The sequence below is a fragment of the Passer montanus genome, unplaced genomic scaffold, assembly GCF_014805655.1.
Source record: "Passer montanus isolate IOZ18808 unplaced genomic scaffold, ASM1480565v1 scaffold1, whole genome shotgun sequence".
NCBI classification, from domain to species: domain Eukaryota; kingdom Metazoa; phylum Chordata; class Aves; order Passeriformes; family Passeridae; genus Passer; species Passer montanus.
Window position 1 is genome coordinate 16,634,955 of NW_024356504.1, and position 23,583 is coordinate 16,658,537.

The 23,583-nt window shown below is 46.9% G+C and overlaps 1 protein-coding gene across 1 annotated transcript; it reads left to right on the top strand.

The window, feature by feature from the left end:
* The first annotated feature begins 2,474 nt into the window (after nt 1-2,474).
* INHBB (inhibin subunit beta B) lies at nt 2,475-9,027 on the top strand. Its single transcript, XM_039700813.1, has 2 exons — nt 2,475-3,586; nt 6,274-9,027. Exons 1-2 carry the CDS (start codon nt 3,184-3,186, stop codon nt 7,047-7,049), a joined length of 1,179 nt encoding a protein of 392 aa, XP_039556747.1. The 5' UTR covers nt 2,475-3,183; the 3' UTR covers nt 7,050-9,027.
* The last annotated feature ends 14,556 nt before the right edge of the window (nt 9,028-23,583 follow it).

Consider the following 23,583-nt stretch of genomic DNA (forward strand, 5'->3'; position numbering starts at 1 on the left):
TACTGGCAGGGAGGAAATACTGTACCTAATTCTGATCTCTCATCAGGGTAGCTCCAGTGATGCTGAGGATTTACAAAGCTGTATATTCAATTAGACTTTGTTTATATTAAACCCAACATGAACAATTAGACTGGGATTGTAACATGACTTTGAAGCACAGCATTAAATGTCCTTCACTTTGCAGTATAGAAGAAGAAAGGAAGCATTTATGATGAGAATAGCATTTGTCCCCTCCATTCTTAAATCACAGTAATAAGCTGATCCTCCACTTGACCCTCTTCACACTCCCGAGTTGCTTGTATTAGTGACATCTAACAGCTCTCACTCGAGTGCAGTCCAGGGATCAATGAGAAGTTTTATCATTTTCTTCTTCTACAAAATGAAACGAGCAGAAGGGACTTCTTTGCTGTCATGCTTGAAATTTGTGTGTCCTGCATCTGCCCTTGAAAAAGCACCATCTGGCTCGGTGAAAGAACTGAAGGTCTTGAGAGTTGTCTTCATTCCTGAAGGTAGATTTTTCTTTGTTATTAAAAAAAAAAAAAAAAAAAGAAAAAAAAAAAAGTAGATGCGATTAGAAGGTCAGAACTGCCCGGGCAGGAGGCTCAGCCCCAGGTGCTCCTTCGCTCAGCCCCAGGTGCTCCTTCACCCAGCGCAGAGCTCCGGCTCCAGCGCGCACCGCCCGCTGCCTAGCCCCAGCCCCTCGCCCCTGCGGGACCTGACACCCCAGCCCGGCCCGCGGAAACTTCCTCAGCGTCCCCACGACCCGGTGCTCCCGGGCGCCGGAGGGCTGTCCCGGGGTGCCGGCTGTCCCGGGGTGCCGGGGCCCGGCCCGGCCCGGAGCGGCCGCGGCGACACCTCGGGGGTGACACCTCGAGGGGGGTTGACGCTTCGGGGGTGACACCTCGGCGGTGACACCCCGGTGCTGCCGCCGGTGTGCGCCGGGCTTCTCCCCCCGCCCCCTCGGCCCCGTCCCTGGCCGCTGGTCCCCGGGCGGGAATCTCTCCTGACGCCCGCCGTGAGGGGTGTCCCGGCCATCCCCTTTGCCTCGGTGCCCGCTCCCCCGGCCAAGCGCTGCCCCGCCAAGGCGCGCAGGAAAGCGCGGTCCTGGGGCGCGGGCAGGGCCGGCTCCGCCGCCGGCTCCCCGGCACGGCTGCGGGAGTGCCGCCGTCCCGTTATTTCCCCTCCCGGCTCCCCTCGGCCGCCGCCCCGGTCCCCCTCCCCCTGCTGCCTCCGCCAGGCTCCGCGTCCCTGCTGCCTCACGGAAAACACACACAGTCCCCGGCACCCGCCCCGGCTACCCGGCCCATTCAAACAAACAAACAGAAACCCGCCCCGTCGCAAAGCCAACCGACGGTAAACTTTCTAATGACTTCTTCTTTCAAGTGCTTAAAAGGCAAGGAGCACCGGGGGGCGGGGGGGAAGAAGGGGGCATCCATCTCCCGGCCGGGGCGGGAGGGGGCCGGAGCTGCAGCCGCTCGGGTCCGTCCGTCCGTCTGTCCGTCCTGCCGGACGACGGGACAGGGACGCGAGCCGGTGTGTGGTGGGTGTGTTTGCAGGAACCGGGAGGGAGGGAGGGAGGGGACGGGGGGAGTAAAAGAAACAGCATAGTTAATATTTCCACATCAGGAAGTTACTGTAATAGCCCAGGGGGCAAAAGACTTAACTTAATCTCCTAAATAGTGAGGAACCCATGGCGTCTCTGTTATAGGTTGGAGTTCCCACGTGGTTTTAACTCCTGTATAAAAGTTTCAGTAGAAAGTGCCACAATGTCGTGATTTTGCAGGGGGGAAAAATTAGCAGGAGGAGATCAGAGAAGATAAGCGAGGAGCAAGCAGCTTCCCCGAGACCTTTCACTGCGGATCCGAGAGGGAACATCAGAAGCGTAAAAAAAGAAAAACAAAAAACAAAAACCAAAAAAGCCAAACAAAACAAAAAACCCCAAACAAAACAAAACACAGCGTTCAAGCCAGCACAAGGCGAGCGAAAGATCAAAAAGACGCAGAGGGAGACAGATTAACTGGAGCAGCAGCAGCAGCAACAACAACAAAAATCACACTTAAAATAATAATAACAATAATAATAATAAAACCCAAACCACCAACAAGGGAGATATTGTTTAAAAGAGCAAGCGAGGGAGCGAGCCGAAGAGCTGGTCTGACCGAGTGGATCCGTGCAGCTTCTCCTGGGATCGCCGGGATCGCGCCGCTTCTCCGCTCCGCGCCGCGCAGCGTGCGCTGCCCTGCCCGCGGCGGGGGTCCCCGGCCGCCGCCGCCGCATCCGCGCCGCACTCCGGACCCTCCGCGCTGCTTTGAAAATAAAAGCATCTCGCTAATAATAAGCCGGACGGTGTGGGGAGAAGACTCGCAACAGTGGAGCTGCCAGCCGCGCACCCCCTGCCCGCCGCCCCCGGCTCCCTCCCCAGCTATGCTCCGGGTCAACTTTGATGGCACGCTGAGAAGCAGCGGGCGCTGAAGGGGGACAACCGAGCGGCGCGGAGCCGACCTGCTCAGAGACCTGCACCCACGGATTGTCTTGCGGGGGCGGAGTGGGCGGGGGGGTACAAGTGGCATTTCTCCCCCCCCCTCCTTCCAGGCTATAAATTGGATTGTATATAAATCTGCTTCGTTTATCTCCCTGACCCCCCTCAATGACGCTGGACTAGAGAGCTCCTCTCCGCGGCCCGCCCGGACCTGCCGAAGCGAGCGATGGACCACGAGCGACTGCGCCCGGGGATGCCCCTCTGAAGCGGCGCGGGGCACCGGGGCAGAGCGGCGCCGCCTCTCCCCTGCTCCCCGGATCCCCTCGCACCTCCGGCTCGCTCCCCGCTCCCCCTCCCTCCTCCCCGGGCTCCGCAGCCACCCCCTCACCTGCTGCCGTCCCCCTCCCCCGTGGAGCCGGGCTCTCTCCGTGCACGCCAAGCCTGTTCCCCCCCCCGCCGCCAACTTCGCCCTCGGTGCCTGCGCGTGCAGCCTCCCCCCTCCGCCTCCCCGGCGGCACACGCCGCTTCCCCGGGCGCCCCCTCCCTCCGCCGCGGCTCCCCCCCTGCGCGGAGCGGTTGCGGCCCCCCAGCTTGGCTGCCACCGCCCCCTCCGCGCCGCGGAGCGCTCCGAGCGGCGCTGCCTGCAGACGGGCTCCCTGCGGCGCTCCGGGGCGGCCCCCAGCTCGGCCCCCCGCTCCTCCGCCATGGACGGGGCGGCTCGCCGGGGGGTGCTGGCCGCGCTGCTGGCCTGCGGGCTGCTCCTGCTGGGCGCCGCGGCCACCCCGACCCCGCCGGCCCCCGCCGGCGGCTCCCCGCAGGACACATGCACCTCCTGCGGCTTCCGGCGGCCCGAGGAGCCGGGCAAGGTGGACGGGGATTTCCTGGAGGCGGTGAAGAGGCACATCCTGAGCCGGCTGCAGATGCGGGACCGGCCCAACATCACGCACGCCGTGCCCAAGGCGGCCATGGTCACGGCGCTGCGCAAGCTGCACGCCGGCAAGGTGCGGGAGGACGGCCGCGTGGAGATCCCCAGCCTGGACGGGCAGGCGAGCGCCGGGCCCCCGGCCCACGACCCGGTCTCCGAGATCATCAGCTTCGCCGAGACAGGTGGGCGCCGCCCGGCCCCGCGCCCCCGCCGCCCGCGCCCCCTGCCCGACCCGCCGCGGCCCCTGCCCTGCCGCGCTCCCCGCCTGTCCTGCCTCGCCCCGTCTGTCATTCCCCCTGCTCGACCCCTGTCATTCCCCCTGCTCGACCCCTGTCATTCCCCCTGCTCGACCTCTGTCAGTCTTCCCTCTCGCCCTGTCTGTCCTCCTGCCCACCTTCTCTTTCCGCCTGCCTGACCCGTAGCAGTTCCCCGGCTGCCCTTGCCTGGCCCCCTGCGCACCCTGCCCGTCCTCCCGCCTGTCCTTCTGCCTGGTACAGGCACCTGGCCGCCCAGCTCACCCGCTTGTCCTCCGCCTCCTTCGCTGTCCCCTCTGCCCCGCACCGTCTCGCTCTGGCCCTGCCCGCGCTTTCCCGTCCTCCCTGCTTGTGCCCCTGTGCCCGGGATTCTTCCCGGGCTGTGCCTTGCAACTCCCCTCTCTTGTCCCCCCATCCCTCCGCAGCCTCTGTGCCCCCGGCTCCCCTCCGGCCGTCCTTCCAGCTGCACCGGGGCTTGTCTCTGTCCCTGCGTGTCCCACTGTCCCTCCTCTGCCTGTCCCGCTCCATCTCTTGCATCCCTTGCCTTGTCTGTCTGCCCTGCACATTCATCTGGTTCACTGCCTGCATCTGTCTGTCGAGGCTTGCATTTGCCCATCCTCTCTTTCGTTTGTTTCCCATTTATTTAGCTTTCATTTCAGTATTGGCCTTGTCTGTTTGTCCATTGCATGCGGTGTCCTACCAAGTGTGTCTGTCTCCTGTCTGTCTGTCAGTCCGTTTACTAACTGCCCTCCATCCCCACGGTACCAGCCATCTCAGTCCCGTCCAGCCATTGCAGTTACGTGTCACTGAATCCCTTCAGCACAGCTTTCCAGTAGTTTAACCACTGTCCCCATGAACTTTGCACATCTGGCTGGAACACCATCACTCTGTGAATTACCTCTCTCCTGTCTATCTGCCCATCTCTCCTTTCCTTCATCACTCTATCGCTCGTTTCATTTTCCTCTCTCTATCTTCTTGTGGCATCTATATATCATTTGTCCACAAAATAAATCTCTTTCTATCCTGTATGCTGCCCACTCATCTTCTTTATCTACCCTCCCACTTACCAAAGGCATATACATTTACAGTATCTATGGGATCTGTTGCATTATACATATGCTTGTTATATTCACATACAAAATTTATGAGCGCACACAATCTCACACAACACAAGTGATGTGGATCGGTGCAGCAGCACCGTACTGTTCTTTTTCTGTCACTGTCACCACAGTTTGCAAAAAAGTTGTGTATTTACTAACATGCGAAAGGCTTTCTTAGTGTACATTTTGGGGGTTATTATTTTTTAATAGGATGTTGTTGGGAGATTGGGGGTGGGCTTGTACTTCCATTTGGTATTCAGTCAATCGCTGTCTTTTGTAACACTTCCAAAATTGACTTTCTGTAAAACGTAGACAAACACAGTGAAAATTTTTGTCACTGAACTATTACAAGGTACTGAATGGGCTCTGGAGGCACATTTGAAAGGCATCTAGGGTAACAAATGAAGACACCGACTACGCAAAAAATCCCATTCAGAGATTGACAAAAATGCTAAAGATTCTTAGGGAAGGAAAAGGCAGGAAAAAAATCTACATTTAGCTCTGTACAGACGGAAGCAAAACCGATAAGGGCAGATGAGAAAATGCCTTTCCAGCAATAATTTTCAATAGCGATTGGGATGCTTTGATTCAGGAATCAGAATTACGGTCTCCGCCATAAAGGCCGGCACATTTATCACCTACGCCAAATTTAGTTAGGACTTACATTACAAAATTGCAGGAAGGCCGCTGGTATTTCCGAAATGTTTCATGCAGCAGGCTCTTCTGTTTACAAATAAGGGGTTATGTCAGACATTTGGTGACATTTGGTTTTCTGTGACAATTTCTCTCCTTTAATTCTGGTGCTGCTGAAAAGCGTATTGAGAACAGCCAATAACGGCGTTACAGCGGGAACAAGCGCTCCATTGCCTTGCCTCGTATGGGAGCTCATCGTTCTGGGGAGAAAAGGCAGAGATCGAAAAGATTAATAATAGCTGATATTCTACCAGGCTAAGTGGGGGTTAGCTTGATCTGTTGGACAAGCAGGCACATTACTGAAATATTTTCCGTTCTGTCTCGTGAACCCTCTCCTTTAAACCGCAAGGAGAATATGTGCAAATCGAAACAAAATCCCTGGTTTGGCATTGGCGTTTCAGTGGTTATTGAAAGAGCTCTCCCCATGAGAATTGGCAGGTAGCTGAAAGTTAAAACTATTCTTAAACTGATGAGATAGCAGAGTCTAGTCCTAATGCCGGTCTTTTTCAAGGTGCTGCTGTAGCATCTTTAAATCTGGCTTTCTGGAAAAAAACATATATTCTGTAAAACTCTTGCTGATGTCTGTGGATCTGACACATCCGAGTACAGCCCGATGTTGAAGGCTGCTGTGGGAAGTCCCCTTTTCAATGAATTCTAATTGCAAATTGGGGATATCTGATGCAGTGCATGCCTTCTGACTGGCACAGCCCCGTCACTGTTCGCTCGATCTGCTGTGCTCTGTGTTGTCCCTGAATCCAGAATGGCACACAAGCTAACATTTCCTTTTTGACTTAATCTTGCTGATCTCTCCTTATCTTGCAGACGATCTGGCCTCATCTAGAGTCCGCCTCTATTTCTTCATCTCAAATGAAGGGAACCAGAACTTGTTTGTCGTTCAAGCCAGCCTGTGGCTTTACTTGAAGCTGCTTCCATATGTCTTAGAGAAAGGCAGCAGGCGAAAAGTAAGAGTCAAAGTCTATTTCCAAGACCCGGACACTAGCAACAAGTGGAATGTGGTTGAAAAGAAAGTTGATCTCAAAAGAAGTGGTTGGCACACTTTTCCCATGACAGAGGCGATCCAGGCTCTGTTTGAGAGAGGAGAAAGGAGACTGAACTTGGATGTTCAATGTGAGGGCTGTGAAGAGTATTCAGTGCTGCCAATTTATGTGGACCCCGGGGAGGAATCCCACCGGCCTTTTTTAGTGGTGCAAGCCCGCCTCGCTGATAACAAACACAGGATCCGGAAAAGAGGCCTGGAGTGCGATGGCAGGACCAATCTATGTTGCAGGCAACAGTTTTACATTGACTTTAGACTCATTGGGTGGAATGACTGGATCATAGCACCATCAGGTTACTATGGGAATTACTGTGAAGGGAGCTGCCCGGCCTACTTGGCCGGTGTCCCGGGGTCGGCTTCCTCCTTTCACACCGCTGTCGTGAATCAGTACCGAATGCGGGGGCTGAACCCGGGCACCGTGAACTCCTGTTGCATTCCAACCAAACTTAGCACAATGTCAATGCTGTACTTTGATGATGAATACAACATTGTGAAAAGGGACGTTCCCAATATGATTGTGGAAGAATGTGGTTGTGCTTGATTTAAGGTGTGTTTTGGGGGGGGAGAGAGAGAGAGGGAGAGAGAGAGAGAAACATTCCCGTACAAGATGGTGTTGGAGGAAGTTTCACTGTGTATCCAGGCATCAGTGTTGGAAAGTCACTGTGGAAAAGTTTGACAAAAAAAAAAAAAAGAAAAAAATAATCATTTCACTTTGGTGTCAGGACAGTGGCAGTTTGTGGATCATGGACACTTATATATTCTATCACTTATAAGTTAATGCTATGAAATATCTTAAAGACACACACACACACGAGATGTGGGCACGCACACAAACACGCGCTCAGACACACAGACACACACAGACACACACACACGAGGCAGCTCAGAAAAGGGACATGAGCACAGAAAGTCAGTGACCAGTGACGATGGACCTAAATGCCTGCCAGTACGAGTGAACGGCTGAGCAGCTGTTTCCCCGCCTGCCGGCAAAGCCAGACCGAAATGAGCTCCCTTTGCTCAGGCAAAAGCACAGACTGTGAGAACACAACGTATTCTTGCACGCAGGTGTCAAAATGACCAAACTTAGAAAATTAAAAAAAACTAAAAAGGAAAAAAAAAAAAAGTCGACTGTCACCTCTTAGGTCTAACAGGAAGCTGCAGGACACCTGCCTTGGGAGGTGATCACTTCCTCTTAATTTAAATTTATCTGAACATAAACATCACAGATACCCACTTCTTGCTACAGCACTTCCAGCAAGGAATCCTGTGGTTCCATCGGGGGGAGAGAGAGAGACAGAGAGAGAAAAGGGGGCAGACATGTAAGAAACTGCTGTATTTCTAACACCTGGCCGTTGCGGAGTCACAAGCTGGGCTGGCGTGATCCGATGCTTTTACTGCCCACTAGCAACCCATGGTTGGCTACACCCGCCGTGTCTTGGAAAAGGGAATCGATACCATATCTGGACTGTGTTGACTGTTGGCATCTCTCACTGTGCAAAGAACAAAAAGTCAAAAGTTGCAATCTGTGTTCTTCAGTGGGGGACTCGGCAAGGCTACGTCACGTGGGGGACGAGCAAACAAGCAGTGGCCACCACGGCTAAACCAATGAACCCTGAAGAGGAGTGACAGCGACAGAGTGGAGACGTTCTGGGAAATGCAGTGCATTTAATAACAGGCGAGGAACATTTTTACAAGTCTTGGAAAGGAGGAGAGAGGAGAGTGCTTTCAATTTCCTTACCAGGAGGTGTCAAGGATGGCCATAAAGATCAGAAAATAATGATACAGCATAGCACTTGCAAACTGCTTGAATGCACGTATAATAGCACTTGCAAATTTCAATGCCTTGAAAAGTGGTACTTGATAGTGCACTTATCTTTGCTCACTATCTAGGTAAACAGGTGCCGCATGAGCTATGCAATTTAAAGTGTTGACCCATACTAGACAAAACTGGACTTATGATATGACTTTTTTATATTTTTTTATACTTGAAATTAAATCTTTTGCTTCTTTTTTAAAGCGAATGATTGCTTTTAATGTTTGCACTGATTTAGTTGCATGATTAGTCAAAAACTGCCATTTGAAAAAAAATGTTATTTTTATAGCAGCAAAAAATGAATACAGTTAAATGTATTATACAGAAATTTTGGAACCAAAGAGGCCAACATATTAGTTATAATTTTTATGAGATGGCAAAGCCATCATATATCATGTAGTCATACTGAGCAATCCCTCACGAGGCCTACCAATTGTTTCAGGGTACAAAATGGATTCTGTTTGTTCTATTCAGTGTCTTTTCTATACCATACGCACATGGAATGTAGAGTGAAAAAAAAGTGACTATTGTAGAATACATTACAATATGTGCATCCTTTAAATCCAATTTTTATGTTTATTTAATAAAGTTCCTTTTAGGTTCTGTTCCATAATAATTTAAACCAAACAATTTTCACTTAGATTTGCTGTTGAAGTATTTTACATTTGTGTACAGTTTAAATAAATAAAAAAGATTGAAAACTGGATGTGCTTTTTTTTTCTTTTTTTTTTTTTTTCAGTGTGTAACATCTGGAGGAACTTGCTTACTTTCGGGACTGAATAGGCTGCAGACGGTGAACTGTCGCATTAGACCGTAGTCGTATTAGTCATTGCAGAAAGCCTTGTCTGAGAGCTCAGCTGCGATCCTAAAAATGTTACACTCCAGTTTTATTGCTGTCTATACATGTAAGCATCTGCTTCTTTCTCTCTGCAGCAGTGCAGGGGCTCTGGGCGCAGGAACGGCGCTGTTCCGCATACCTGCAGGTCATTTACAGCAAGTTCCTGGTTCACCTGCTGTGTAAGAATGTAACTTCTTCTCTGGGTCACTCCCTGACTGCTCAGAAGAAGTAAAAAAATATATATATGTGGAAAGCACTTCCAGGAATAAAGGACCAATAGTAAGTTTGATTAATTTTTTTTCCCAAAACTAGCTGACACTAAGAAAAGAGGGTTTTTTATTTTTAGTAAAATATCTCCCTTTTACTAACAGGCCCTCAAAAATGTTGAGAAATACTTAAGTACTCAGCTGCACATATATCCAGATATTGATTTAACTGATTTTCACAGGTAAATTCTTCCTCCTGGAGACCTGAGCAAATGCCAGCTGAAGCTGACAGAAGGACCTCTGTTGACTTAGCAAATGTTAGATCTGACCCTGAAACCCAAAAAGTGTTGAAGAAGCAAGATCATGCAACTAATGATAGGTTCTAGTTACAATTCACACTCAGGTGTAGCTCTGCCCAGCTCTCCTCACAGCCAGCACTGGGCTTAAACAGGAGACCTGGAAGAGTAATTTGCTGTGACTGTGTCAACAATCTGCTTCTCAGAACTTTGTCCTCCAGATCAAATTTTTTTAATATCTCACAGCTTTCTCACCACCTTGAGCTGCACATTGATTGTCAAAGCCACTAACCACTCACTGTTGCTGCTCCACCTCTCAGCAGCCTTCTCTCTGGTTTTCATTCCGTGGGTCAACTGGGCTACTGATGAGTTCAATAAATTCCCCTTGAAATTGGTGGCCAATACACCCCCCTTCACTCTAAAGGCATGTTTGCCCTAATATGACACTGTCATCATAAATGAGACTGGGCAGCCCTTTAAAAAATGGGATACATTAAGAAATCTTGCCCATTGAAATGCAAGGCCCTGGAGGCTGGCTCCAGTTAGGTTTCATTCTTAATTGAAAGGGTTTGGTTCCTGGGGTCAAAGCCAAACCCTGCATGGGACACTGGGACTGCTGTGCTCAGGAGGAGACCAGGGTGTCTCTGCGAGGGGTTTGGACCTGCAGCCCCGGGGAACAGGGAGCTGCTGGCAGCCAGGATGCTTCCAGCCTGGGCTGGCTGGGAGCGAGGGGCAGGAACTGTGCTCTGCATCCTGCTGCAAACCCACAAGTGAGCTCGGGATCCTGAACCCTCTCACACAGGCCATCAAAAAGCACCCCTTTTCTTGGAATAAAAGTATTTCCCAGCTTTCTGCCCCTGTCCCTGCCTTCTTTGCTTCCCGATTTGTAGCTAGAGTCATGGTGTTTATGGGACAGAAACAGAAGTGCAATGAACATCAGGATAGTGTGAGGGGCATCATCTGGGAGTGGGAAGAGCTGGATCATTGTCCAGGTGCCAGGTCCTTTTATTTTGTGTGAGACTCTAGAAATCGATGTGAACTGAACATGCTTGGAGTTTTCTGCAGCATGGAGTCGCTGCTCTGGGCAGCTCTGCTGCTCTGCTCTCGCTACAGACAGTGAGGTGTTCTTGTATCTTGGTGCTGACAGCAACCTGTCACACAGATTTCTGAGGCTAAAATAAAATTAAATAGTCTTTAATTTTGTGGGACCAGTCTGAGACAGTTTGGGCTTGATTTTTCAGAGATGTGACAAAGCTACTGCCCTTGCCAGCTTTTTACAGGGGAGTGCAGCAATTCTGCTTTGTGCAGCTTCCACCTCCTGCATTTTTGAAATCAGGCAAAATGAAAAATGAGATGGCCAAGCCTGATGGCTGCTTCTCAAAAATTTTGGGGTGTTCCCATCTGTCATTCCCATCCTTATAAAACTGAGCATCCAGTTTCATTGCTTTGTGCCAGGTTAGGTTCTCTACCTCAAAAACCAGCTGGGTCCTATCCATACACCCCCGCCCAAAGGTGACTTGGTGACTCTCTCTTGTCTTTGATAGGCTTTGAACTCGAGTCTGTAAATGCTAAATCAGTGTCTTCTGTCATGTGACAGAATCAATCTCTGGAGCTGGAGAATCTTCACCCTTTAAAACATCCTAACACAGGCAAAACCCCACCCTGGACCTCCCGCTGCTGTTAGTGGGGACGGTGTGAACAGGGTGACTGTCACGATGTGATGCAACAGAGCACTTCTTGGATTAACTCTGCATACATCATGTATTTCCACACATAATAGACACCTGCTCCAAAATTGCCAGCTCTCACCTTCTTTGCTTTGTCACTTGTGAGAGATGAACTCAGCAGCTGAAAATTAAATGCTGCACTTGCCCTGCCACCAGAGAAGAGGGAAACCCCCCCACTGAACGCATCCTTTATAAGGATAATTTTTGTATGGAGTGGTTTCTACTGGGAAGGGTGGGAAAACATTTTGCAAAATGGATCAGAAATACAAATTTCTGTCAGAGAGGGGAGTCTGTTTCTGTTAATGCTGATGTCAGTCTACAGCAACTCCCCTAAAGTCTGCAGATGTAATTCAGGCTAGCACCAATATGAGTAAAGACACACCTGAATCCGGTTTTCTGGAATTCCTAGTTGGGCCCAGCTGATTCTTAGTTTTCAGTATTTCTAAAATAAGTAATTTTTCCTTTAGAATCAGCATCTAAAAGTTTTAGCAGAACCCACACATGCTGGGTGACAGATCAGAACAAGAGTAGAAGACATCTAACTTTGTCATGAATCTCCCTACATACACTGGAATTTGGCCAGGAATTAGCAGTCTGCATCAGTAAAAAATGTCCCAGTAGCTTTCATTTGCTTGCCCAGTCAGTAACCTTGAACTGAAAGCTGGATTTACATGCTTGCTTGTAACAGTAGGGGCCAATTTTATTTGGGTAACTTCATTGATTTCAGGGGAATTGTTTCTGATTTGTACTAGAATAAGTGGGAGCAGATTTAGGTTCTTTAATGTTCTTCCAGTTTAGCTCTTGGAATAACTTATATTTCATTATTATGTGTTTATGTAATTAGTGCAATTATATCAAATTATATAATTGGTACAATTACTTGGACTCATGTAACCACTGCATATAGCATTCCATGCTGTAAAATCTTTTACTCTGGGAAAAAAAAAAGCAAAAAAAAAAGCAGTCAATATTACATGGGAATCTTAATTTGTTTTTAAATTCCAGTATCAAATTTAGGGCCTGACCACATGCAAGGAACTTCTGGTTCACATCAGTGGAATCTCTGAGCAGGCAGCTTGCAGCCTTCACCATAGATATTGCGTTTTTAATCTGATTTGGCCAATTCTATTCAACAGAGGCCCTCCTGGAATGTGTGCAGCTCTAACCAGCCTTCCCTGTACAAAGCAGAGACGTCAAGCTTTTACACACACACCACATGACCTGAGAGATCTCGAAGCCATCAGAGCCCTGAGATATGTGTACAGCTTTTTTATACTGGATCAGAATTACTGTCTTTGTGATCTGCTGTTGAGAATTTTAAACTAATATTTTATTAAATTCATAGACTCCCACTTTTTGGTCATTGAAATGTTTTTTTCCCCTTCCCTTCTATAATTTGCTTTCAGGCTACATTGCTGTTAGGGCTTGGAAGCAGAGGGTTCTGTTGTATCTGTTGGGGGCATAGGGAGGTTTTTCTGCCCCTGTACTCCGCTCTGGTGAGACCCTGCCTGGAGGCTGCACCCAGCTCTGGGGCCCCCAGAGGACATGGACTTGTTGGAAGAGTCCTGAGGAGGGTCACAAAAATGATCAGAGGGCTGGAGCACGTCTTCTATGAAGGCAGACTGAGAGTGCTGGGGCTGTTCAGGCTGCAGAAGAGAATGTTTGCAGTGCCTAAAAGGGCCTACAAGAGAGCTGGAGGGGCACTTTTTACGAGGGCATGTAGTGAGAGCCAAGGAGTGATGGCTTTAAACTGAATCAGGATAAGCTTAGATTAGCTGTAAGGCACAAATTCTTTGCAGTGAGGGTGGTGAGGCACTGGAACGGGTTGCCCAGTGACGTTGTGGGTGCCTCATCCCTGGAAGTGTTCAAGGCCAGGTTGATGGGACTTTGAGCAACCTGGTCTAGGGGAAGATGTTCCTACCCATATCAGGAGGGGTTGGAACTAAATGATTTTTAAGATCCCTTCCAAACCAAACCATTCTATGAATCTATGAAAGTCAAAGTAAGCACATCCAGCAAAACAGGAAAAACAGGTAAGAAGGAAACTGATTTGATTTCCCTAGGTCAGACCAAGGACGACCCAGGGTGAGAGCTATGATTGATAATCACCTGATGGACCTCTCCTCAGAAAAGATCAGCCCTCCCAGGTGCTGTGCATTTGGAGTTCTGCCCTGGCCCAAATGCAATCATTGAACCCAGTTGCCAGTGCACAGAGCCCAGGGGAGGCTCTGCTCTACCAGAGGACATCTTCACAGAGTTTGCACACTACTGCTCTTTCTCATTTTGGACCTGCTTTTGGAGAGGGTTCACCTTTCTGTGTGCTCTCCTGCAGTCTGGCCTTTGAAATCAGGCTACAGCACAGCCATTTTAGGGCTGCAGCTCGTGCTGCCTCACTGCTTTCCTCCAGCTGGTAAGTGTGCTCAGTGCCTGTTATTTTTATCTTGAGCTTTTGCTTTGTTTTTGAGGATAATTACACATTATTGCTGCAATATGTTATAATAAGTGCTATGAAGATGACTATTGTATCCAAGGGGAAAGAAGATGTGGCTGGGGAGCAAACTTAAACCTATGTGTCAGCAAAACAAACACGCTGTGTTTGGGCTGTGTCAGTCAAGTGGTACCAAAGTGGCGTTTAGGTTTTGCCCGAGTGGAGGCTGCTGGACTGCTCTCGCCCCTCTTCACTTTGTTGGCTGGTGTGGCTCATGCCCATTTCCACAGAGGAGTTTGTGAGGAGCTGGGGAAGAGCTGCAGCAGCCGTGCTGTCCTGCAGCCACAGCTGAGCTCCTCACCCGCTGATGGGGAGCTGATCCTGGACAGTGCAGCAGGAGCCAGGTAGGAGAGTTAGTTGGATGCTGAAGGCAGTATCCATTTGAGGATAAAGAGTTATAAATAATACTGCATCTGGCTCCTGTGAGCTGAAGCAGACTGGGCTCTTGGACTTTTGGACCCCCATGTGCCATATCCTATTCCCTATATACTTTGTAATCTCATTTGGTCTCATATGGCCTGGTTTTGGGTCAGGTTTTGGAACTGATCCTCAGCTGTTAGGACTCCAAGGTTATCAAAAATAATTCAGGACCTTATAAATTAAGGCTTTGGGCTCTTGTGAAAGGGAACAAACAATGTTATCTGTGTTAATGAGAGTTGTGTATGTGTATTTTGTATCCAATTGTATGCATTATCTTTAGCAGTGATACTTCATAAGACCATATAATTTATGAGGTGGTTATCAGTGACTCATAAGTATTTATTTATGTCTTATATGCATTGTGTATGTTTGGCTTGATCAGGGTGGCATGTTTGCATGGGTGAGCACCTGTAAACACACAGACAAGAAACAAAAAGCTTTATTTAAGCAAATTGTCTTCTGCCATGCTAATGCCCTTGTAATAAAATTTATTTTGGGGATCCTGATGAGAGATTGGAGTAATGCAGTGTAGCTACGGACTATTTTGAGTAGATTTCTTGCCCCTTGTGTGCCCCATCCTTGGTTTGCATTCAGCCTGTGGTATGTAGGTGCCCTTGTGCTGGCTGAAGAGAGGCAGCCTGTTCTCAGATGTGGCTCTGCTCCAGCCAGCTCCACATCCAATAGAGTGCACCAAACCACTTTGCTCAGCTCGTGTTTTGAAATTGTTCAGAAACTGGTTTGGTCTTTAGCACAGTTTGGAGCAACCTTGAGGCTGCCTTTAGGACAGCTGCCCAGGGTTCCCAGTGCAAAAGCTGAGAAGGGGCTGGAACACCATAGTGCCCTGACCACAGCCTTGCATTTGGCCATGCTTCCTATACTGGGAGCTTTTGGGTGGCACTTGGATGGAGTGGAACCCATCTAAGTCTCTATGCTGAGTGTTCCTTATTAAGTACGTGATAGGCACAGAGATGCAGGATTTAAACCAGCTCTGTTTCTCTTAGCTGTGCACCACAGTGGTTGAATCACTATGCTAACAGTGCGTGACAATGAATCAAGTCCTATATTTCATTTTATGGGTGGGTTCCACTTTGTTCTCATTTTCTCCTCCCCTCCTTTGACAATTTAGACATGTGCATCTTGGAGAACATTGCTTCCAGACTGTATCCCCTTGAATGGGGTTACTGCATAAAGCAGGGAAAGTAATGCTGTGTTTAAGTTCTACCCTAAATGAAAGCTTTTTCTACTTTGCATGCCGCAAATAGACTTTTAATTATGGGGAGCACATGCTGTAAGTGCACTCCAGGATTTGATTCCATCCTTTGTCTGTTAAGCTTGTGGATGTGCCAGCTCTTAGAGTAATCTTTTTTTTCAGTATCACCAGTTGCAATCCATAGTTAGCGGATAAAGCAACAAAAGGAATGCCAAATCAGTCCTTGTGCTGACGGCCACCAGTTTGCTGCCTCTGGTAGACTTTCTTGAGGTGATATTGAATGTTAAAGCAATTCAGATGTGTGCTGTGATTTGCTGGGTTTAAAAATCTGTTGATGTTAATGTAGGGCCAGATTCAGTTATTCACACCTGTGGAAAGCAGGTTCAAAATCCTACCAAATTGGAATTCCCCAGTCAATTACAGTCAAAAGCAGACTGCAAGACTGTACAGAGCAAAGCCTGTAGTACTTTTGGTGCAATATCAGAGCCTTAGCTGAAGGTGCTATTACTCCATGAGCTTCTGTTCAGTTGTACCCACTTGCACCAGGTGTGAGTTTATCCTGTTGGCTTGTAGACAAACCCCTTGCTTTGGATCAGTCAGCAGTCGGGCTCCTGGTGCTCTGTGCATTTCTGTAGCTGGTGATAGCTATTGTTCTTTTCTGCAGTATGTTCACAGCATCAGGCATTATGACTCATGTCATAACACCATTGTGAGCCATTTGTTTAATAATACAGCATCCGTGTTGTGTCACTCCAGCAATGTTCTTAATTCTTTCTATTATTAACATCTGTTTTGAAGTGTTTATACTTGTAATTTAGCTTTTCAAATTCTCACTGGATATAAGCTGGTGCAAGAGGAAAATTTTCATAAACACATCTAAAACAATCTGACACTTTATTGGCCATACCTGATCAGAAAACCAAGAAGCATATTTCTTTAGGCCTCTTTTTGGTTTGCAAGAAATTGTAATGCAGGTTTCTTCAGCACCTAGAAAGGAAAATTCAGGTGCTACTTTTTTCTTGTTTTTGTTGGGTTTTGTTGGTTGGTTGGTTGGTTGGTTGGGGGTTTTTTTGGGGTTTTTTTTGGTTGGTTTTTTTTTTTTCCTCCTGTGGGACTAGTTGGATTTTAATTGTTAATGGTATCTTTTAATATGACAAATCAGGTGCTGTAAAAAAAGATAGCTTACTTTTTTCCAGTTGGGCAAGTTACTAATTTGTTAGGGTGGTGACTTTTTTAGACAGGGCTGTATCTACATCCTATCTATAGATCTTTGAAGCTGTTTGTGCATCCCTGGCACTGTGCAGAATGTGAAGATCCTCCTTGGGTCCTTCCTTTCTGTCTACTGGCAAAAGAGTGGAGTGAGATCCAGCAAATATTTGGGCAGCAGATCTTCTGTTGAAGCTGTTGGAGTAGAAATGCTTAGCCTATAAACAATTTGGGGTCAGGGAACTTCTGAAAAGTTCTTTGTTGCTGTTGTTCTGTTGTTGTTTTGGTTGGTTTATTCTTCTGATTGGCTTAGCTTCTGGGGATGTTGCCATACAATGACAACTCAGAGGTGTCTTTCTGGAACATAAATGTAGCTCTCTTCTTTTCTGCTGGGATGTCTGCAGTGACCCTTTATTGGGGCTCTGAGTAAATTTTGCCATAATTGATAGAAACAGCTTTAAAAGAAAAGCAAAACAGATCATGAAGAAAAGAAAGAGCTGATAAAGCTTCTAGCATCAAGAGTGTGCATGTTGAAACACTCTCTAATTATATATTTATCCAATCCAGTTAATACTACAGAGCTTGCAAAAAAAGCCCCATAATTAGGGGTTATGAAAATGTCTACATAGCAATAATATGGCACCTAAATATAGCATCTTTCCTCCTGAAGCACTTTACATCATTTGAGAACCATGGACTCAGTTCACAGCTGGCATTCACAGGTGCAACCTTATTGATTTCAATGGAATAGTGCCATTTTTACCAGGGATGAATTTTGTTAAAATGGGAGTTTTATCTTAGGGGCTTGTAGCTGCCCATCACAATAGTATCTGCATATCTTTTACATCAAATTGGCTGGCAGTAGCAAAACCTTTAGCAGACTTCACAAAGTCTCTGCCGCATCTGCCTTCTTATCCTGCAGAAATCTTTTCTTGGGCTAAACTCTCTCATATTTTGTGTCTTTTGGAGATTGGGGGAGAAGAACAGCTGATGGTAGTGAAGATGTACGATGCTCTTTTGGTGGGTAATGTGACCATAGGTTTCATTCAATGTTTCTGCTGGAAGCTGAATTCACAGTTGTAGCTTCCGGATTGAGAATATCAGGACTCTGGGACTCATGTTGCTCAGAGCACCCCTAGAGCTCAAACACACTGTAGCAGGACCTGAATTATGTATTGCTCATGGTACCCATCACTGACAAAGTGACTGCTACATACAATAAAAATTCTAAGTGAACTTTGTTCAATACCTGGTGAAGTTACTGGGAGTAAGGCTCAATGCTTATGTAAAGCTCAATGCTCTGTATTCCCCAGTGTCAGAATAGGCCCTGGAGATTTTGGTCTACTTCTTTGTCACTTTGCAGATTACCTATAAAAGTAATGACAAACCTGCCACCTACTTCCTTGTAGGAAGGGTGCACTGGGAGCTCAGAAGCAAAGAAAAATAGTTGGCTTAATACTTCAGTTGTATTGCCACAACCTTCCCTGTGAGGAAAATTTGATTAGGCTGAAACTTGTCAGCTTGAAGATGAGATGTTAGTGGGGTAGGAGTGAATCCTTCAAGTCAGAAGGTGGGCAGGGATTGTTTGTTCTGTGGCAGTGTATCAATTAAAGTCATTAAATGAAACTAGGAGCAGCCAGGCTCAAAGCAAACAAAAAGATGTTCTCTGTGCAACTGGTAGTGGACACAAGGAATTCACTGCCAAAGGTGGTTGTGGAGACTAAAAGCTTATTAGAGTTCAAAGGATGACTGGACAAGTTTGTGTAAAGAAATGCACAGAGGATTACTAAGTAGCTAGAAACCACATCTGGCTTAGGAAATACCTTGATCTGAAAATAGCTGGAGGCTAGCAGAAATGTTAGGGAAATAGCATAAGTGGTTCCCTGGCTTCTGCTTCTTTCTGGCTTGCTCCAGGAGGCAGCTCTAGGAGACTTGATGCTGGGCTAGAGGGACAGGTATGGCCATTCTTCTGTTTGTACTTGATGTGACAGCTCTGCCCTGCAGGTTGTTGCAGCAGGCACATGTGGGTCAGTGCTCCTAGAGGTGTTGTGTGCTCCACTTCTCCTCCATTTTTCATTGGTAAACTTGGTCCCATGTTGTCTGTGAAGGTGTGGGTTAAGAACCTCTGTGAGATGGATCTGGATGATGTTTTATGTTGGAATACCTGCTTAGTGTGAATGGAAAGGCAAGATTGTGGAGTCCTGAAAATCAGTCCTGTTTCCTGTAATAACTGATTTTCCTTTGAGGCTTCTTCTCCAAAACTTTATAAGACAGACCCTGTGTAGTTCTGAAAGGATCGAGGAGCTATATAGTTTTATTGTGAAACAGAATAAATTATATTGAGCAACTCCTACACACACATACGGAAGAAAAAATTTCACCTCCTCCCATAATATCAGATTGTTGATATTCCCTGCATAGAACTGTAGGAATAAACAAATGCATTCATTAACATTTACCCAGTAAGGTGAACTGAGGACAGAATATCAGTCCAGATATCCAGGCTTATCTCTGAATTTCCTGGATTTTATGGGTTTAAGTCTGACTCTGAACAGGTCTTAAGGGCATTTTCTTGGTGGATTAGAAGGATCTGTGTTTGGACGGTCCCATCTATAGTACCTATGGGATTGTACAAAGCCCTAGTTTTACTATTTGTATCTGTTTTAAAATCCTGCTATTCATTTGCCTGAGTCAAACAGCTTTCCAACTAGAATTAGAGTTGGGTACATAGCACGAGGAGAATACACATCTGGAAAGAGCTTGAAAGACTCAACCAATGTTTCACAGACAATGTTGGAAAACAAACAAAAACCTCTCTGAAAATGTGGTCTGCAGATGGGTCTTTATATTCTCTTCCCCATTATTTTAACGGGGAAAATTCATCTTTAACAGAAAGGCATTCAGCACAAAAACAGCAGGAAAAGGGCTCAATGGGAGTAATTTTCCAGGATATCTTTCTGTCTGGGTCAGAGAACAAATTCTTGAGTGCCAAGAGACTCCACTCCTCATGGGGTAGCTGCAGTGTTGAAAATGTCATCATCAGTGTCTTCTGCTGGGATGCTGCTGGGTGAAGCTGTAAATTTCCTCAGGATATTTCTCCAGTAGCTGGTATGGGGCTCTGCTGTGGGCTCGCCCAGTTTGCCACAGAAAGCGTCGCGTGGCTCGGGCGGCCAATCCCAGCTCCAAAGATGGTGTGCTTGTTGCAAGCTCGTGCCAAGCCATCTGTAAGATTTGTCAGATAAATGTGACTAGCGAAGTGGCACTCGTGAGCAGATGAAGGGAAATTCCCTAGGGGATTCTTTATTCGCTCATCATTAGCAGGAGAGGCAGTGGGAAAATTCATTGTTTAGCTCTTCAAAACAGTGGTGAACATTTGATACTGAATAATCTTTAAATCTTTGTCAGGGGATGTCAAACGTGTCTTGAGCAGCCCAGACTGTGCTGGAGGCGGAGTATCATGTTCTGCATGTCGCGCTTACCTTCATGAAGAAGGATAACGATATCCCAGTTCCTCAGTTTTGTATTTCACCTCAAAACCACCTCCCCTCCCTGGGGTAGCTTTATTTAAAGTGAGCTGAGGCATGGAGCAGCCTGGAGGTGCATTACTGCTGTTTACCTGCGTGTGTCCCTGATCCTAAAGAGAAAATAAAATGTGTCCCTGCTGTGAGAAGGTACTGCCCATTCACTAAATGAAACTGGCTTGCAGGCTTTTTGGTGGCAGCTTTGCAGTGAAGACTAAATCTCATTTGCTCCAGTCGTGAGGCTGACTTAGATGTGATGTCTTGTGCAGTAAACTTATTGGGCTCTGCCACTGGTATTTTGTGAGCTAAAAGTGGGCCCATTCTCCCTGCTGATGAGAAACAGGTCATCAGTCTCACATGTTCACTGTAGAACTCCTTTTGTGCAACTCACTTTGCTGCACCAAATGGATTTTTTTTAAGTCTTAGAAGTGATTAAGCTCCTATAACTGCCTTCCCTAGCCAAGATATTTTAGGCAAAGCCCTTGGTTCTTTTACATTTTTATGGTGGGACCAGGTTGCTTTATGACACCTGTGTGCTGACAAGGGCACATGTGGCACAGAGTATTCTGCTTGCATTGTTAGCAGCCTTATTATTTATTCAAATTCTATTTAGACTTAAATTTAACAGGAGCTTTGAAATTAATGGGAATATCATCTGTTTGAAGGATACAATGTTGTAGTTGCATTCATTGGGGTCTTTTCGTCCCAAGGAGGATTGGGAGAGGGTACTAAGCTAGTGTTTGGGGAGAAGGAGAGAGGGGTTTGTAGGATCCAAGTCAGAACACTGTGATTCTGTGAGACTCCCAGTTCCACAAACTGTACCATGGCTGGAAACCAGCACAGGTTTCATCTTCAGGGAGGTTGAGAATGGGGAGCTGGTGAAGTGGACACAGGGAGAAAGGTGGTCTTTTACTGGATCCCATAAGACCATTCCCCCAAAGGCTTGCTGATGTAAGGTACTGTAAAATATTAAGATTCTGTCTTCCACCACTTCTTCCCATAAGTCAAGATGAAAATCAAACTAAACAATCCATAACACCATTGTACCACAGCAAGGGCTCCATATCCACATTCAGCATCTCCACTGTGTGAGCAGATTTGAAAAAGCTGAACCCATTTGCAGCTCCACTTGGCTTGAGGGAGACATGAAGCAGTGTCTGACTTTAAATGGTAGTATGTGAAATGTGAAGGCTATCAGTGAATCTTGAGGAGTGAATAGGTAGTTTTTCAGATGCAGCAGGTTTCATCAGTGAAAGGTATTTGTGAATTTGAGTTGAATGCAGTGGATAGCTAGAAAAATGAGAATATTCCAACAACTCCAGACCTTGCTTCAGTTTTTCTGTAAATAGATGAACTTCTGTTGACTCCAATACAATGTTGCTTGCTTGCATGACATGGGTCTTTTTTATTACAAAGGAAAAAGTCACCTCACAAGAGACCTTTGATGTTTTAATGTGTCCTGGCATATCGATGGATACATCCAGTGGAGAAGAACAATCTGGGACACTTGGTCTGCATTTGTGCTTTGCTGGAGATTTGCTATGTAACCTCGAGCAAATCTATTAATCTCCCAGTACCTCAATTCCCCAAATGCAAAATGGAGATAATAAAACATAACTCCCTTAGCAGGGTAAACACATTAAAAAATGCACTTAAAAGCAGTTGGGTACTAGGTTAATGGAGACCTATATCTTGTGGGGAAGATTTGTTGTATTATAAATAATACATCTTCACAATTATTCCACTTAGTCTGCCTTGAAGCCTTCAAAGACATACCACGCAAATGTTTACTGGCAGCATGTTTCCCCCCTTTTATTGGCCAACAACATGTTTAGACCAGACTTTGCTGTGGCAAAGTATTTCAGCACATTGCACATGGCAAATGGCTCTTTTACTGTAAAAGCAGATTTTAATTTTTTTAGAGAATATCCCAAATAATGCTGTACTCAGCAAAGGCCTGTGCACCTGGAATAGCTGTCTCTGAGCAGATTTTCCTTGCAAAATGTTCAGCCTGCTTCTGCCTAGAGCTTTCAACAGAAATGGAGAATGAAGGAGGTGTGGTGGGTACCAAGGACAAACTTTTTAAGGGTGAGTTAACTTTGCAGACCACCTGAAAGGACTTGGGTATATCTCAAGTCAGCTAAGCAATGCTGGTGCCAGAATGTGCTGGACAAAAAGGCCAGTGTTGCAGAGCATGGTTGAATTGCCTAGGGTAGAAAGTGGGGGTCTGGGGGACTCCACTGCAGTGTTAGTGCACAGGAGCTATTCAAGCCTTTAGACCACCCACTGTTTCAGCAGTGTTACTTAGCTTCCCTGGACTCTGTAATTGCTCTTGTCACATTACTGAGGATAATGTAGAAATATTGCAAGCATTTGCCTTGAACTTGGAGTGTTGAAGCTTATGTAAAGGGGGGGTGGTGTGAAGCTATACAGAATAAAATGAAGGGTGTGATTCTTATTCCACTTGTGCTTGTTTTACACTGGTTTTCCCTCTGCTGGAGTAATTCCTCTTTAATGATGTAATATGTTTAGAAGAAGACCTCTGCATGTTTGTGAAACATCTTTGCCTGCCTAAAAGAGGTGTGTTATGAGGGTATTTTGAGGAAAGCAGCATCCTGGAATTGGCATTTGCTTCAGTTCAGATAAGATTTTTTTTTCCCCCTTCATACAGTGAAAGGCCAGTGTGGTATGAAGAAGAAGGAAAGCTTTGTTTCTGTGATCAGGGCATCAAATAGAAAACTGCATTTTCTCAGGTGCCTTTCTCATGGGGATGCTCCCTAAGAGCTGACAACAATGGCAGGGGTGTGCTGCCACACCCTCTACCTCAGGCTGTTGGAGATGGGCAGCTGCATTTGCCAGTGTGTGAGACCTGTCATGTACCTGCTTCCCAGATGGGGGGGGGCTGGTGCAATAAACCTGTGGTGGCTCTGGTGACACAGTTAATCCCAGCTCTGTGTCTGCTGCACAGCTTGGGAGGTGTCATGCAGCCAGCTAAGAAAGGATGGGTACCTGGAGAGTTTGCTTTTAACCTCTGCCCCAAAGTACAGGAGCTATGGAATCGAGGGCTTTTTGTATCTGCAGTGTAATGCTTTTGCGTGAGAGGCATCGTGGAAGAATAGCAGCAGTGCAAAAATATGAAGTACCCTAAGAAGAATACTCTGAAGTGAGGATTAGATGGGAAGAAAGGTAGCCTTGCAGAGAGGCTTCCACACTTGTCAGTAGCCCCTGGCAGTTCTCCTGATCTGATGCTAACAGAAACCCCAGCAAATGTTTATTTTAACCTCTGGCAAACATCTATTCATTGGGTAAGACTAAAAAGTTGACCTCATGCTTGGGAGGAGCTTGGGAAC

Coding starts and splice junctions, on each gene's coding strand:
- INHBB (XM_039700813.1), top strand. CDS start 3,184: ATGGACGGGGCGGCTCGCCGGGGGGTGCTGGCCGCGCTGCTGGCCTGC. Junction 3,587..6,273: donor CATCAGCTTCGCCGAGACAG/GTGGGCGCCGCC, acceptor CTTATCTTGCAG/ACGATCTGGCCTCATCTAGA.